Source organism: Lissotriton vulgaris, chromosome 4_1 (genome assembly GCF_964263255.1).
Source record: "Lissotriton vulgaris chromosome 4_1, aLisVul1.2, whole genome shotgun sequence".
Lineage (NCBI taxonomy): Eukaryota > Metazoa > Chordata > Amphibia > Caudata > Salamandridae > Lissotriton > Lissotriton vulgaris.
Genome location: NC_141691.1, coordinates 1,802,783,171 through 1,802,800,638, shown reverse-complemented (window position 1 = coordinate 1,802,800,638; position 17,468 = coordinate 1,802,783,171). Strand labels below are relative to the sequence as shown.

The window sequence follows — 17,468 nt, the reverse complement described above, 5'->3', positions numbered from 1 at the left end:
TCATATGTATGATCAGCATCATATTCTTGTCCATTCTGTTGCTTCTGTACACCACATGATAGATGATGACCCCTGCACTGTTCCCTGCCAAGGAAGTGGATCAAACAGTAAGAAAGATTCTCAGCTCAGGTACTTGTATTCCAGTTGACAGTTTGGACCAGCACTGGTTATGGATCTTTCCAATCTCAAGGTTTGTTGTCAATTCAACCTTTCTTAAGTGCAAGCTGATACATACCTCCTCTCTGGGCTGGGTAATCCAGCTAAGTGACATGATGGTACAGATGAATTATGTTCAACAATCATAAAGCAGTGTCTGTATATCAATTAGTTCTGAGTTGTGGGATGTCCGCATTGCCATTAAGGCATTTCTCACTTCCATAACAGGAAGTGCTATCCAGATATTTTTGTAAAAACACCACCATCATACATAATATTACTAGCAGGCAGGATGGGATTGTGTACCCCATGTTCGGAGGCAATTCTCTTTAACCCCTTGCAGGCTCATGACGAGCTGGGCTCGTCATGGTGTAGCCTCCTCGCACGCTGATGACGAGCCCAGCTCGTCATGTAACATGGGTTTTTTAAAATCTCAGCATAGCTCCAGAATTCCACTAGCGCGCATGTGGTTAAGGAACTGGATGTAGTGATAGGGAATATTCCTGATAGCAGGCTATCTGCCAGGTTCCCTCAACACAACAGCGGCTCCTCTCAGTTGTATCTCATTGAATGGCCATGCTTGGAAACTACAGCCCAAAGCAACAGAGGTGATCTTTCCCAGACTGGTAATGTACATTCAGTTTTGTACCTTACATTTTTTTCTGGATAGTTACCTGGGGGGTATCTTCAGTTTCATCTGGTCTTGGGCCTGTAGTTCATCTTTGCACCTATATCTCTTCTATTTAAAGTCTTGTGGAAGATGATAAAGGTTTGGGCACAGGTGATCCTGATCACCCTAGACACAGCAGGAATGACTAAGTACACTTATCTGTTAACACTCCTCCTTGAGTTGCCTCTTCTTCGCCCACGCTCAATGGACCATTTATTGCAGCAGAATGATCAGGTCCTCCACTCCAAACAGTAAATACAGTGGATGGATACTTGGAGATTGAGCAGAGCCAGCTAGAGTCCGTTGGTCTCAGTGATGAAGATGAAGTGGTCATCTTGGCTGTTATAAAACTTGTTACTAAATCTATTTAAGTGGGTCATTCTGTAGTGCTGTGAGTTGGACTACTTTGATCACTTTAAACTTCAACTTCACAGCAAGAGCTAACAGTGTCTACAGTCAAGTTTTACATGCCTGCCCTGTCAGCGTTCATGTGTCTTTCAGTTCTTCCATCATTTTTTATGTCAATTTAGGCAGCATGTTTTCTGAAAGGTATGCTATACCTGTTTCCCTGTACTACTTTTCAGTGGGATTTACATCCTGTCTTGATTACTTTGATGGCATCCCCTTTCGTGTTGATGCACAGTTGTTTTTGAAGCACAGTTGTCCTGCTTCTTATTTTGAGTATAGTATTTCTAGTAGCAATAACTTTAGCTCATATTGTTGGAGAACTTTAGGGCCCTTAAATTTGTGTCCCTTTCGGTTATATATCCAAAAAGGTTGGACTGTGTTCCAGTCCATCTTTCTTGTTCAAGATGGTTTCAAACTTTTATGTGGCCCAGTCTATCACTTTTCAAACTTTAATCTCTTGCTCTCATCCCATGGAGGAGGAGCGACTGCATAGACTGTTAGGTCCCCACATATATGGTCTGATGTTTCTCGACCATACTCAACAGAAGATAGTGGATGATCATCTGCTTTTGGAGGTTGCCAGAGCCAAGGCAAGTCTGTGATCTAAAACACCATGTTTCATCAGAACATCCTCTGTATCAAAATCAGTTTCATCACGGCAGAGAAACACCCTCTAGGAGACATTTGTGCCCACTCCACTTGGATCATGACCGTTCTGACTGTTACCACCAAAGATGTTCTGATGGCTGATATCTACCAGGTGGCTATATTGTTATATCCACATACATTTGCTAACCATTACTACCTCCCAGCCCAAGCAAGAAATGATGGGTACATTGCCAGGACTGTGCTGCCAGACTTCTTTGGTTAATCAGCACTACTCATTCCCACCTCGCAGAAGGTCTTGATTTGAGACTCATTCTTAAGGTGAAGAATGTTCAGGAAAAGGTAGTCATCAGAAGCAAGAGCTACTTAAGTTTCTTACAAATATTTCTGGAGAATACATATTCTTCCTGTTGATTTCTCAACACCATCCATCCTCCTCTGACCAGTTAGTGTCCAAAAGAAAAATATTTCAAGGTATTCACATTAATTGTGAGTTGTATTTTTCAATGTAATTAACGCTCTCATGTTTCTTGGCATGCCCGGCTGGGGGCACAAACATTCAGAAACGTACACCAGCATACTGGTTGTAAAATATATGTACACTGTTGACATCACGTTAGGTGGGCAGAGTCATGGCTGGAGCCTCTAGTTGCAAGTTCGTGGCATCGGAGCTCCTACTTTTTCCTGGCTATTTAGACATTTAGATTTTTAAAGATGAGTAATGTGCACTAAAATGATGTATCCACCAGCAATTTTGCAACTGAAGGTACATACCTTTTACATCAGAGACAAACATTTTATGAAACAAACAGAATGACAAGCATATTTCATATGAGTTGGTCGACATCATCTGTTAAATCGAACGTGCATAAGGTAACTCAACAGTAGATCCAGGTGAGTGAGCGACGTAAACCTATAACTGAAATCTATCAATTTTGCATTCCAGTATCCAACGTGTGAGTGAATGTATTAAGATCATGGTGGGATGCTGATCTGTGGACACAACTTACCAATACACAAACGAGTGCTGACCTGAACAGCAACTGGAAATGTTCAATGTAAATCCAATAATTACAAATGTGTTCATTCGGCCTACTTGGCACGTCTGTTGTTGCACACACTCATCTCTGAAATTTGTGATAAATTACCTGGGACCAGGACTGGATCAGGTTCTTTTGTAGCTCTATGGTGGAGCTATGAGGTGTTGGGGAGCTTCTGGACGAAGGTGATAAGTATACTTTCTGATGTGTTAGGTTGAATGTTGATTGTGTCACCAATTGAAGCCTTCTTTGCATGGTCTGAATTACAAAATTAACAAATTCATCACAAGGATGTGTTTATTTGAGAATGCTTTAGGTCAAGGGATGCATAGACTTGTGGTAGGTATGGGGGGGGCGTTTAATCAGCATTCACGATATGACTCTTTGCTCACTGGACCATTTATCAGATAGGATGATTAACAGCAGTAGTAAGAATGTGAAATCGCTGTTAAATAAATGATAATGCTATTGGGGTAAATATGACAGTGGAAATTGATGAGAAGGAATAGTAGATTCAAAAGCTGCACTACATTAACTGCATGAGACCTGCAAATTTAAATGTGGAACCATGATGAAAAACTCTGAAGAAGGTCTATGGAACATTCCATTTTTTTTGTTAACTAAATCAAAAACGAGATTTCAAAAAATCCGTATTTCTTGTCCCTACAGCCAGTGTGGAGAAGTAGTGTTGCCATTACCAGCTTTGCCATTCCTTTGCCACCGATGTTGACCTTCACTTTTGTCCGCTGAGAGGGCGAGTGTGCAGCCGTCCTGCAGATGATGTGCGTGTTGTTTGCAGACAGAACAGCGCATGCATCCCCTGCGATGGTGACGTCAACATCCTCAGGGTTCGAGCTGCAAAAATAAGGAACACTCTGACGTCAACAGCGATGAGCCTCTGAAATTACTTTACATCTTTTCACTGATGAAAAAGTGTCTCTTAATACTCACATTTAAGAATGCATTGCTTTTCTAAGGAATTCTACGAGTTTGAAACACGATTTTAAGACCAACAAAGCAGTTTGCATATTTGAATTGTCTGACTCAGTTTATTATGTAGAAAAGTTGGTCTTCCAAGAGGTCTCACTTTGAAACGTTTGACATGAAGCCGTCATTTGGCTGTTATCCGGACTATTTTAAAGTACATGTTAAAAAAGCGATTACATCAGCCGGACAGTAACATATGTATGAACACTTTTTCCCATAGACGGGTTTAACCATTTGATACATCTGGCCCGCCTTAAACCTAAAAGAAATCACCCGAAACACACATGAAAGTGTTCACAATGCTGCAAATTCAATCTACAAAAAACATTTGTGACAGAGGTCCAGTTAGACCTGTCAGCCTTAAGGCAAGGCAGCATCTAAGCCTCCGGCTGAGCCTCCGGCTGTCCCTCTTCAAGGGTGGTGAGAAGTTCTTCTTTGATGCTAGCCAGGACTTATTCCCGACCTCGAGAAGGTCTCAATCAAGACTGGTCATCACACAGGAGGAGGTTGTGCTACACTTTTGCAGCAGCTTTCTTAAGACTTCTCTTTCCAAAGATTTTGCTTGGATTATTTAGTTGCTTATTTAATGAAAATGTTTTAGATATTGTTATCCAGACCTGAAACAGGTTTTGGGGTATGTGCAGTCTCTATGGTCTCATTCATGCACAAGCTGCAGTGGCAGGCCTGAAACATGTTTTAAGGGGAAACTTAAGTTGATCAGATCTCTGTACTGGGGTGAATGTTTGATATTGTTCAACATCTCGTCCATCAATTGTTCCTTTTGCATTTGTCAGCCTAAGGAGGGCTGGTATGCCCAGATGCAGGTCCTGTGCTCTCAGTGTCACTGGAGTCAACCTAGCCTGGCTGAGGAGGGGTGAAACCCCAAAACGGGTCCTAGAATGCTGGTTTCCAGTCCAGGGAGGCCCTGGCCTGGCAGCTCGGCCTGGACTGTTCCAAATGGGAATAGGGTCAAGGGTGATTTGCATATGACTGGGTTTAAATTGGAATGGCATGGGGAGCACAAACCGATGGATTTAGGCCCAGATATCTGTATGAGGGTGAATGTTTGATATTGTTTAATGTTCTGTCCATGAATTGTTCTTTTTGAATGCCCACTAATAGCATCTGATGTACACGTCCTGGTAGATTGTATAGCACTTTACTAGGGACTTATACGTAAATTAAATATACCAATCAATTGTAAGTCAATGTTACCATGTTTTAGGTAGTGAGCATAAGCACCTTTAGCACTGGTTAGCAGTGGTAAAGTGCATTGTGTTCTAATGCTAAAAAAAGCAAATAAAAAAACTGGAACGTTGAAAGCAAAACGTTTGTGGGAAAACAACTCAAAGGATGTCAGTTCCAACAATTACGTTTCTTTAAATTGTTTGCCGGCACCCGGCGCCAAGTATTAATTCATGCAGCCGTTGAATAAATAAATATCAATGTCTTGAAACTGAGCAACCCTAACATCATATCAGTACAACTGAATATTTTATCGAATATGGCTCTTGGTAATATGGTTAAAGTCCACACATTATAACACATCTCACAAAAACTAGATGGTCTTTAATGACTAGCAATTAGCTATCATGGCAGGTGAATCCTAGTGATACCCATTACCAACTCATCGGGAAAAAATACTGGCATCACGCTACATGCAAGTTTATGAAGTAAGCTTATTAAAAACCTATTTGAACATTAAAAAAACTAATGACAGGAGACAAATATGTTACTGTGTTAAGAACTAGGGGCCAGATCTAGATAGACATTTACCGACCGGTAACGGCCGATTCGGCCGTTACTGACCGGTAAATGTCTATTCCAGATGTAGGTGGCCTATTTTACCGATTCGATAAATTTACCGAATCGGTAAAATACCGATTCGGTATTTTTACCGAATCGGTAATTTTGATATGTAGGTGGGACTCTTTTGAGTCCCACAGGACTTACCAAATCGGTATTTTACCACCCAATCCAATTGGGTGGTAAAATACCGATTTCAGGTGTGCATGCACATGTGTGCATGCACACCTATGGCATGTGACAGACGGACATGCCCTTAGGGCATGTCTGTGTGCCACATGTCACACATGCCTCAAATCGGGGTGCTAGAGGGTGTCAAAGTGACACCCCCTGCACCCTTGCAAAAATCGGTATTTACCAAATCGGTAAATACCGATTCGGTAATTCCCATTGATTCCTATGGGCTTCAATGCCCATAGGAATCAATGGCATTACCGAATCGGTATTTACCGATTCGGTAAATACCGATTCCTACAGAATCGGTAATTCAATTACCGATTTTCCCTACATCTCCCCCCTTTTATTTTACCGATTCATAAATACCGAATCGGTAAAATTCGGTATTTATGAATCGGTAAAATTAACTTACCTACATCAGGCCCTAAGTGAACAAGTTACTTTCCTTATTTTCCCTTCTGGTGCATGTTCTACAAGCCACAAATTAATCACCTTTAGAATATCCCCAGGCACCAGACTCAATCCAAGGAAGTCTTCAGCAACGCTCCTTCATGCAGCCAAGTGGTGTCATGTGGCTCTGTGTTGTTTCTGTACTGCTCCAGGAGTGCTGTAGTTGAGCTGCATATATAAGGGCCTGAAGAGGAGCTGTATATAAGGGCTGCCTTTACGAGCTGACATCAGTTTAAACTATCCTTCTACTTCCGCACCCTCAGTCGCAGAGAATAGAACAAATTGTCTGAGACAGTTTGATGATCTCTAAATTGGGACCTTTGTTTTAGATGTCCTAGAGGCCACTCGACAGAACGGGAAGACTGGAGAGCAAAGAGGAAACCACCAGAAAGAGAAATACCAAAGGTAAGTAACTTGTTTTTCTATTCTTTTTTGCAAGACTTTTTTGTATTAGATTTTATTAGAAACAGCATACAGAACTGGGAAAGAGATACTCGTGCGTGAGCAATACCTATTACATCCAGGCCTTCAACTAAAGTTTGGCGGACAGTACAACAGACGTGCAGCCTGGGCTGAAAGGGCACATGAATACTAAGATAGGAAAAAAGAGGTGACCAATGTCCTTGATTTGGTTCTCCGAGCAATGCAACTGGAGGGGATTTATCCCCTCACTTGGAGATTGGCCTTTTGGAATGCTCTAAGGAAGGGAAAGGGGTGCAGGGGCATGCAGGAAGAGAGGAGCAAAGTGGAATCTCTTCGCAAATGGCAGCGGTTGTCCAACAGGAATGGTAGTTGAGTGACCTCTGGCCCACACTAAGCAAACCGGCCTATGGGAGACAGGTGCTGAACTGGTATGTGTCAGAGCATAGGAGACGGAAAAGGGTGGGTAGGGCAATGAAAGTGTTATCGTGGTGTCACCCAAATGGGTCAAGTTAGGGAGATGGCTTCTAAGGCGAGGAATGGGCCCCACACTGCCTCGAAGTTGTGCAACTGAACGTTTATTTTAGATGTGATTAGTAGCAACTAGGAGAAGTTCAAGCCGCCATTCAGCATTAGAGGGCAGAGTGGGTTGCCACCAACGGCGAAGAATGCAGAGTTTAGCCTTAGCTAAGGAGGCAGTCAAATATATATGCTTGTGGGCAACAGGTCGGGAAGGTCTGAGATGGTGTAGAGGAGGGCTAGATGGGAGGACAGGAGGATTGTTGCTCCATTACATCTCCTGAGTAGGTCCTACACTTGATCCCAAAAGTTTGAAAGAGCCAGGCAGGATCATAACATTTCGTCCTGGTCACAGCAATCCGCATTAAAACAGATGTTGTGGGGCAGTTGCTTTGTCCATCTGAGTTTTTACATGGGGACCAGTACCAGTTGTTCAAGATCCTGAAATACAAGAATTTCAGGAGGGATTTTCGGAGAACTCTGTCGTGGTCGAGGAGTATGGTGCCCAGTCATCTGGTTCATAGGCTTTCTCTAGGAGCGGTTGCAAGTATAATCTAGTCACAGTAAGGGTCAGAAGGGAATAGAGAATTTTGATGAGAACCCAATAAAGACCAGACACCACTCCCTGATATTGACCAGGGGCTCGTAGGTAACCAAGGAGGGGAAATTGGGGTAGATCCATGGGGGAGGGCCAGAAGTGGTTCCAGTGCAGTGAAACAACTAACAATAGTACCAAAGGCCACTGGTCGAGAGCCCAAATTCAACAAGCATTTGCAATGCAATAGGTCTCGCATTTGCGTGAGTTTGTTATTGGTATTGTAAATGATAATGCCTTTTATTTATGTTTTAAAAACCAAGACATATATAAAAGGCATTGTCTATTTACAATGCCAAGTGCTCAAACTGTTGCAAATGCGAGACTTATTCCATTGCTGTAACAAGAATGAAGCAACTAAAACACTCAGCCTTTTTAATTGTACATATGGGAACTATTTAGGACAAAAATGCAGACTCCAACATGCTCGGGTCACAAAGAAATATGCCAGACTATGGAATGGCACAAATAGCAATGTGAGTTTATACCACTGCAAGGACACCATGGGCCTCATTTATGAAGGCCTTGCGCCACCGGTGCGTCACTTTTTCCCATGTTAAAAGTGACGCACCGGCGGCGCAAGGCCTTCATAAATAAGGCCCCATGCATTTAAAGGAAAACAGTGTGCTAATACTTCTCAACGATCACCATTGGGTGAGTCAGTCACATACATATTACGTGTTCATAATACTGTATCACAAGTGTGTCAACTGTTTTATCACTGATCACGCACCACACCATGATACCAATGTATTGTTATGCCTTTCAACACACGAACCAATGGTACGTCGACAGCAATAGTCTCCTACTCAGCCTTTATTTGTATACCTTCAAAAAAGTTGCAGAAGTCCCGACTGCACCCACTGTTACAACCTTGGGCGTAAGAGCTGCCATCATCTAGCCCCTCTTTTTAATAACACCTCTATGAACTCACAAGGTCAATTCGCCTTTACTGCACCCAAGATAAAGGGCTTTGCCAAGGATTATAATATAAACCCTCTCTTGACTGCACATTGTGCGGTATAGCTACTGGGATCATATCATATATATCACTATTTACCAAAACACTGGTGGTTTGATTCAGATCACTCTGTAAGGAGGACCCATTCAGATCACCAATCAGTAACTAACACCCATCAGTTTGATCACCAATGTTCAACTCTTCTCTGACTACCTCTTTTTAAGAAACGCACGTGTATTTCCAACATAGCTGTCAACCTAAACAACTCAGGTGTATATTCACAAGAACGTGTGCTAAACAACACCAAAAAACGCAAATGCAACTTTACACATCGCAGCCTATCGCATAAAAATATCCCAGTGTCAATGTTGAATTCACACTAAGGTGGTACCATACGATAGTCACCAAATAAAGCGTCAAATTGCCGCGATAAAATCAACGCCAAACCGCAAAAATGTGAAACACGAACACCCAAAAAGCTGCGATGAGACCAAGCTCGATACAAAAACATGAGTAAAACCAGCGTCAGCCCTGCAAATCCCACGCGTCTGGTGGGAAAAAGCCAAGGAGAAGAGGGAGAGGAAGACAGGGTGCAGTCCACAGGAGAACAAGACCAGCGTCACGGAGGTCACAGAACACAACCAGCAAATGACACACAATCAGACTACCGTGAATGCAGCCTGAGTGTAAAGGAGGCCAATTGAGGAGGCCAAGAAGCGCTGGGATGATGTGAAAAACTAAACCAGGCCCAAAGCCGCTGCCAACAGGAACAGGAGGTAGGAGTCCTGCACCAGAGTAGGAGCTTGAGGAAATGGAGGTCACTCATTAGTGTGGAGACGGTGCAAGGAGGTAGGAGTACAGACACAGCTCAACAGAACCTGACACAACAACAACAGGGTGAAGATCCAACAGGGACTGGCGGTACGGGGGGAGATGGGCACAATTGCACACATGCACAAAATTGTGTATCACACTGCACACCCACAATTACCCAGGGACATGGCCCCCATCCCCTTGGCACACTGCAGCATACACTAATAGCAATCACAGCACATCCCATGACAATGTGGCACAAACAAACTGCAACATCCGCACTGCAGAACAAGGGACACAACTGGGTCCGCCCATGCGCAGAATTAGCACAATCACATTGGACAGAGCAGGGAACAGTTACATGCATATGTACGGGTACAACGTCACATCAGTCATGTAGGCCAAATGTCCACTGTCTCAACTCAAATTGCCAGCACCGCCCAAACTGTCACAATGTACATTGTCACACAGTCTGCATGTCTACAAGAACAAGGCGCCAACATAAATGTCAACACAATGTCAACATGCATCACCCCTTCACATTGCAGAGGGACAAACAACACCTCCAGCAGAGCAGACCAGACAACACATCAGTGATGCCGGAGACGACCACCACACCTTTAACAGCGACGCACTACAACAGCCCATGGACATCCCACGCAACCCACCACCAGGACCAGGACAGATAAGCTACTTAGAGGAGAACCCAGCACCTGCAACAGACCACACAGCATGAAGCACGGCTGGCTCGCAGCACTTCACCGACCCACTCATGGCACCCCAATACCAGGTGTTCAAACGCCAAATGGAGGTGGCCTAACAGGTGCGGGTGTGGTCCGAAACCATAGAAGGAAAAACAAGAACACATATGTGGGTGTCCATAACCCTTCAGGGACCACCTACACCCCACAAAGGAGACCCACACTGCCATAGTGACACATGCAGATACACATTCCGAGTACAGAACCCCGCCCAGGGGCACGAACATATCAGTCACACACCCACGTCGGCTCTGAGTACGACGGACCAGTCCACTTACCTTACGACGAATTGAGTGACGACAAAGCTACATGTCCAAGCTCTAACCAGCTGCCTGCGGTGACATGTCGGCATTCGCTGTACACTGCACAATGTCAATTTGTAGGGCCCAGGGCCCTCATGCATACAACAAGACCACAAGGACACACACAGACATTATGTTGAACTGGCTACGGTCATGTGCGCCCGGCCCCTTCTTTATTAGCAGGGCCACATGTACAGTGACACCTGTGCTGGATGTGTGTGGGGTGAGTGGAAGCCAGCCCTCAGGGGGCAACAAATACAACAGTCAACACTATGAATATGGAAACAGACAACACTAGCATTACAGGGACAACTGCAGAGCATCATGGAGGTATCCGGAGCAAGTCCAGAGGGCACACAATGAGCAAACAGAAGTATCCGAGAGTTGCAGTGCGCTGAGTTTGGGGTGCCAGAGCTGAGCGCACTCATGTGAAAAAAAGTGTCCAGGATTGTGTTCCTTTGGGACTCTCATGATGCAGCTACAGTGTGGGGGGGGGTCGCACCTGCATCATATTCATCATGGTCGTCACAGGTCTCCCAAACTGCCTAAGCTGACCTTGCAGCATGAACTCTCCACAGCACATAACAAAAACAGTAATGCACGATGATTCGTGGTGCACCCGGAGTGGACCAGGCAGAAGATGGCATCCACAACAGTTGCAAGCAACTCCGTTAGTCTGCCTATATGACCGTTCCAACACTGGCATTTGGCGGATTGAGTTGGCCCTGGCAGTGGTGGTGTGTGCCTCCTGTGGTGATGCTATGTCCGGGCTGGTCATGACTCATTTTGCTGTGTGAGGGCTGGTGGGTAGCAATTGAGGCCGGAGGTAGTGGACAGCGCAGAGCCACAGACACATGGCGTTGATGACCCCAAGACCACCATCACAGAGTTCATCCAATACATCAGAAGAATGGTTCCAGGACTTGACCAGCACAGAGTTAGTGGCCCCGGATACTCTGTGACCCGCACAGGCACCTCGCCACGGGACGGTGACTTGCGGTGCAGTCAGATGGGCCATGCGACCTGACCGGGTCCTCATCGATGTCCTAGGTAGATGTGGCGGAGGGTTGCGGGGGACAGTGGAAGGTGTCCCCCAAGGCCACGATGCAGTGGGTGGATGCTGTCCGGAAGCAGCAAATGGAGGAGTGGAATGCCACGGCATCTTTTTCGCAACAAAGTCTGTATCACTGACATGATGGCGACGACAACCCCAAGTCTATGGACCCAGTCACCACCAGAGTCCAACCAGAAAGTGTCTTAGGTCTCAGGGTACAGACTTAGTGGCAACGGGGCTGAAAGGGAATGCAGTCTGCGATGATGCCTGTGCAATGACATCAAGTCTACCATAAATAAATCAAGGTTGAATTTAACATTGTGTGTGACCTAACAAGCCCGAATAGGTACTGGGACATTCTTAGTGTCAGCATCTAACCTATAGGTATTCTAATAATAAATTCCCTTTCTATCATCATAGGGAAACGTGTGCACACTGAGTGGCACCCACCATAACAGTGCTAGTTCCAGCAGGAACTCAACAATTTAAACATAAGCACAGGTGCACCACAAAATACCAGCGATAAAACAAGGTAAAATCCAAACAATAACACGAGCAAGGCTCCTCAATTTTGATTTCTTTATTCCGTTGTGTGGTAGAAAAACAGTACATATTGTGTGTGACCTACTTTTTTTTTTTTTTTTAAACTTTATTGTCAAGTAGGCAAAGAAGTTATTCACATTATCATTATCTACCATTAGTTTCACACTATTACATATTTTTACCAGAAACGGATAAATCACATTACAGTCTGATGTCCGAGTCTATTCTCACATTATGGATATGGAAGAAACAATCGCAACCATTTTGCATAGAATCTCACTTATCAACATGCCATACCCTGTTCCATTTCTTAATTTGCCCATGTATAATACAGCAATTGGTTCCCAGCAATTTCAACTAACAAAAAGAAAATAACTTCTACAAAAACCCAACTAATGTCATCACTTCAATAGAATGTTGTACCCTTTCACAGACAGTTGCCATCCACTGCACATAATCCGTACATTGTTCAAAGGTAATGTCGTGTTCTCGCTCCACCCCATCACAAATCAGAGTTTCATATACCAGCCTGCCCCCTCTAATCTTCTTCCTCCTCTGACTCTAGGTCTTCGTCCTCTGGTAACGGTGCACAAGGTTCACCCCTGTATTTATTCCACGGCATCCACACCTTATTCCATTTACGGGGACAGGCCCGCAATATGTACACCGCCCTTTCTTTTACCATTAGGAGATCCATACTTCTAATCCATCCAGTCACTGTAGGCAATTCTGGAGCACCCCATTTTTGTGCAATGTCCCTTTTGGCCAGTGTCACAGCCAACGTGACCCATAATTGTCCATATCTGTTCAGGTCAGTTGGGTCCCAAATGTTCAGCAGGCACTTACGGGGTTCAGGCAGGAGTGACACTTCAAGGGCTTGGGAGATTGTGCGCATAATTTGTCTCCAGACTTCTTGGATCAATGGGCAATCCCATAGAGTGTGGAATAAAGTTCCCTCCTCCCCGCACCCTCTTAGACAGAAGGGGTGTGGTGCCCGCTGTATCTTGTGCAGAAGTGTTCTGGTGTAGTAGGTGCGGTGTAGGATCTTGAGCTGGACTAATCTGAACCTAGCCGAGATGCCCACTTCTCTTGGTGACGCAAGCGCCTCATTCCATTCTGTGTCATCCATGTCTCCTAGTTCCCCAACCCATCTCTCTCTAAGTTTCTGCGTGGGGTCTGTTAGGTTGTTAACCAGTTTTTTGTAGGTGAGAGAGGTTGCCTTCTGCTCCATAAAGTCCGTCAGTAACCTGTCCTCTAGTGGTGACGATTCCGGGAGTGTGGTGTCAGGTGGAATTGCGTGTAGTAGGGCGTGTCGGATTTGCACATACCTGAATGTTTCAGTGGGGCCCATACCATACTGCTGCTGTAGCTGTGAGAACGGAACCACCGAGCCCTTATCCCAAAGGTCTCCTACCACCGAAATCCCTATCTGATCCCAGTGTGCGAAGCCCTTAATGGACCTTAAGTTTCCTAATGATTTCGCGTCCAATAACGGCGTCATTCTGGTGATTTTTCCCTTCCACCCCAGTCGAGATTGTGCTGTATGCCATAAGGTTGCCGTATGTAACGTCGGTCCAAACAATTTCCGAACCTGTGAGTGATTGTATAACACTGAGAGCATGCCGTCCGTCCCCAACTGTGACCAGTCCGCCTTATATGCGGGGTCATCCCGCGGGATGTGGATCCAGTGATTAATTATCTTAAGTTGGGATGCCCAATAATACAATTGAAGATTGGGTAGCGCAATTCCTCCTTCATACCAGCTTTTAACTAGTTTGTCCTGTGCTATACGGGCTGGGCCATTGCTCCACAACAGAGCAGATACCAGTGCAGCGACTTGTTGGAAGTAGCGTGGAGCCACCACATAAGGGGTATTTTCTAACACATAGAGAAATCTAGGGAGAGCCATCATTTTATATAATGCTGCTCGCCCAAGGAGGGTTAGCGGCAGGGTAGCCCAGTACTTAACGTCTGCACGGAGACGTGCCAGAGGCGGCACCAAGTTCGCGGTGTAAAAGTCCGCTGCATTAGTGGTGACGAAGATGCCCAGGTATTTAAATGAGCCGGTCGCCAACTGCAGGGGGCAGTCATCCCGCAATAACGGCTCCGGGCCCTTAAGTATGAATATTATAGATTTGGACCAATTCAGGGTGTAGCCTGACGCTTTTCCGTGCTCATCGCACAGAGTCAACAGGGCAGGAATACCCTCGTTGGGACTGGTCATGTAGATCAGCATATCATCTGCATATAGGGATACTTTATCTTCCCACCCGTCCTCCCAGGCGATGCCCCGAAACAGTGGTGTTGCTCTGAGCAGGATAGCTAGTGGCTCCAGCACCAGCGCGAAGAGTAGGGGCGATAGCGGGCACCCTTGTCTGGTTCCGCGTCCCAGGGGGAAGGGCTGTGAAATGTGACCATTCGCCACCACCTGTGCCATTGGCGACTTGTACAGTAGCCGTACCCACGCTATATATTTCGGGCCGAAGCCCATACGAGCAAGGACCGCAAATAGATACTCCCATTCCACCAGATCGAAAGCCATTTTGGCGTCCAGGGATAAGATGACAGCCTGTTCTGAAAGGAGATGCGCTCGTGCAAGGACTCCATGTACCCTCCGCAGATTCAGTGCTGTGCTTCTGTGCGGCATGAAACCTGATTGGTCGGGGTGTATCAGGGTGTGTAGGTGCTTGGTCAGGCGACTAGCCAGGAGTTTCGCTAGGATCTTTGCTTCCACGTTGAGCAAGGAGATGGGTCGGTACGAGGTGCATACCGTCTGCAGCTTGTCTGGCTTAGGAATGGCTACTATCGTGGCTGTGCGTTGGTCCAGAGGGAGTTCAGCCTTGTCTAAACTCTCTTCATACATATCCAGCAGGGGTTTGCTCAACAAGGGGGCCAACGCTTTGTACCATTCCACGGGTATCCCGTTAGGACCTAGCGCCTTGCCAGATTGCAACGACTGTATTGCCAATTGTCAGTCAGTCAGTGTATTGCCAATTGGATTTCATTGTCTGTTAAGTCAGTGTCTAGTTCCTGTTGCGCTTCTTGTGAAAGCGCGGGGACAGTAATGTGGTCGAGCGACACTAACGCCTCCCGTTCTCCGACAGCCCGGACCGGTGTGTATATTTCCTGATAATGGTGTGCCAGGGTGCTTACTATTTGTTCAGGGTGCGTCAGCAGCTGGCCATCCTGTGTGTATAGTCTCTGAATGCCTCTGTTGCAACCACCCCTCCTGTCTAACCATGCCAGCATCTTCCCGGCTTTATCTCCCACGTCATATACCCTGCGTGCGGTGTTCGCCAAGTGCTCCTTGGTAACCGTCGTGAGATGGGCCAGGTGTTGTTGTTGTCTGAGGTGCAGCGCATGTGTAGTGTCAGGGGTGGGGTCGGACATGTGGGCGGCGTTCGCGGTGTGTAGTGCCAATTCTAATTGAGCGAGTTCACTTCTGGAGTCTCGTTTGTGCCCCGTGATAGCCGCTATTGCCGCGCCGCGCAGGACTGTTTTGTATGCCTCCCAGAGTACCGAGGGCGAGGAAACTGTTCCTACATTTTCAGTAAAATAGTGCGACGTGGCCAATTTAAGTTTCTTCCTGATACCAGGGATTTGCAAATAGTTGGAGTATATTGGATAGAGCCTGGCGCGTTTCCTCTCTTTAGTCGTAATGTGGAGGGACACTGGGGAGTGATCAGATACACCTCTGGGTAGGATCTCTAGTTTGTCTACTAATCCCAGTCCCACCCCCAAAAAGAAGAGGTAGTCAATACGTGAGAGACTGTTGTGTGTAGAGGAGTAGTGCGTGTATTGAGTTGCTGTGGGGTTCAATTGACGCCAAACATCTGTGAGGCCTAGCGCGGTCAGAAAACCAGGAAGCGTGGCAGTCCCCCTCTGGCGTTCCCGTACGGGAAAGGTGTCTAACAGTGGGTCTGTTATGGCATTAAAGTCTCCCCCGATGATCATGTCACCCTCTGGGAGGTCAACAAGAAATTGACCCAGCGCCGGCAGTGCCGTAGAGTGCAGTGCCGGGGGGATGTACACGGACACCACGTTGAGGGGTCTCCCTTCCCACTGGCCATACAGCGCCGCAAACCGACCCTGGTCGTCCGTCCTGCGGCTTTCAACCATAAAAGAGGAGTTCTTCTTAAGGAGTATCCCAGTGCCCCTGGACCCTGTAGTGAACTCCGCATGTACCGCCATGGCATACCCACGTCTGTCAAGTGCTTTGCAGGTAGACCCAGCCAGGTGCGTTTCTTGCAACATCACCAAGTCAGGCCCGTGACGTTTGATGGTTTGGAGGACCAATCCCCTTTTAATTGTGTCTCCTAGGCCCCTAACATTCCATGTGAGCACTTTTAAGGGGGATACCACTGTCATTGGTGGGCCGCCGTTAGCGGGTGTACCTCGAGCCTGTTGGGCCATTCGGGTTCACGATTAGTGTTGCTGATGTGTGGAAGTGGAGCGCAGCACATATGACTCGTGCTAGGGTACCTGGAGTGTACGGCCTGTAGTATGACCGTGTTCCATACTGAAGTGGTGATGACTGAGAACAATAACCATAACATTACAACTTCCCCCCCCCACCCCCTCCCTGCTCCCCTGCACCACGGACGAAAACCCACCCGTATCCCCAACCTGGCAGAGTGCTTAATCCCATCCCCGTCCATCTTACTTGCTCGTGGGGTTGGTGAGACCCCTACAGGCACCGGCCGATGCCCGCCCTACTCAGCTCCATCAGCGTCAAGGTCCCAAGGGCTACAAACATGTTGTCCCTCATGCAGCCCATTCAGATCAGCCCCTAACAGGTTGTTCAGAGTCAAGTGGGTCCCTCTCAAGATCCGAGTCCAGTGCTTTCGCGCCTTCCTCGTTCGTGGGGCGTTCCCGATGGGTCATCCGTTGGTCTTCCGTTGCGCTGGTGCTGTCGGTCCCTGTGCGGACGCTGGGGTTGGCCCACCTGTCTCCATCCATCAAGCCATTCTCTAGCCACCTCCGGCGTGTCAAAGAACCACGTTTTTCCTTCGGCCACAATGCGCAATTTGGCGGGGAAAAGCATTGAGTACGGCAGGCCTTTGTCTCGCAGCGCCTTTTTCACGTCCGTGAACGATTTCCTGCGCCTAGCCACCTCTGCTGTGTAGTCTGGAAAGAAGGCCAAAGTTGAGTTCTGAATTCTTACAGGTGGGGAGACTCTCGCCGCTTGCAGGATTGCGTC

General features: G+C 46.5%; 1 protein-coding gene across 1 annotated transcript in view; it reads right to left on the bottom strand.

Annotated features, from left to right (window-relative positions):
- The window catches only part of LOC147724580 (fibrocystin-L-like), a 1,106,658-nt gene that overhangs the window by 401,654 nt on the left and 687,536 nt on the right, over nt 1-17,468 (bottom strand). Inside the window, exon 44 of the mRNA XM_086966124.1 lies at nt 3,579-3,735. Coding sequence (XP_086822250.1) covers nt 3,579-3,735 — 157 coding nt within the window. The remainder of the gene's footprint in view (nt 1-3,578; nt 3,736-17,468) is intronic.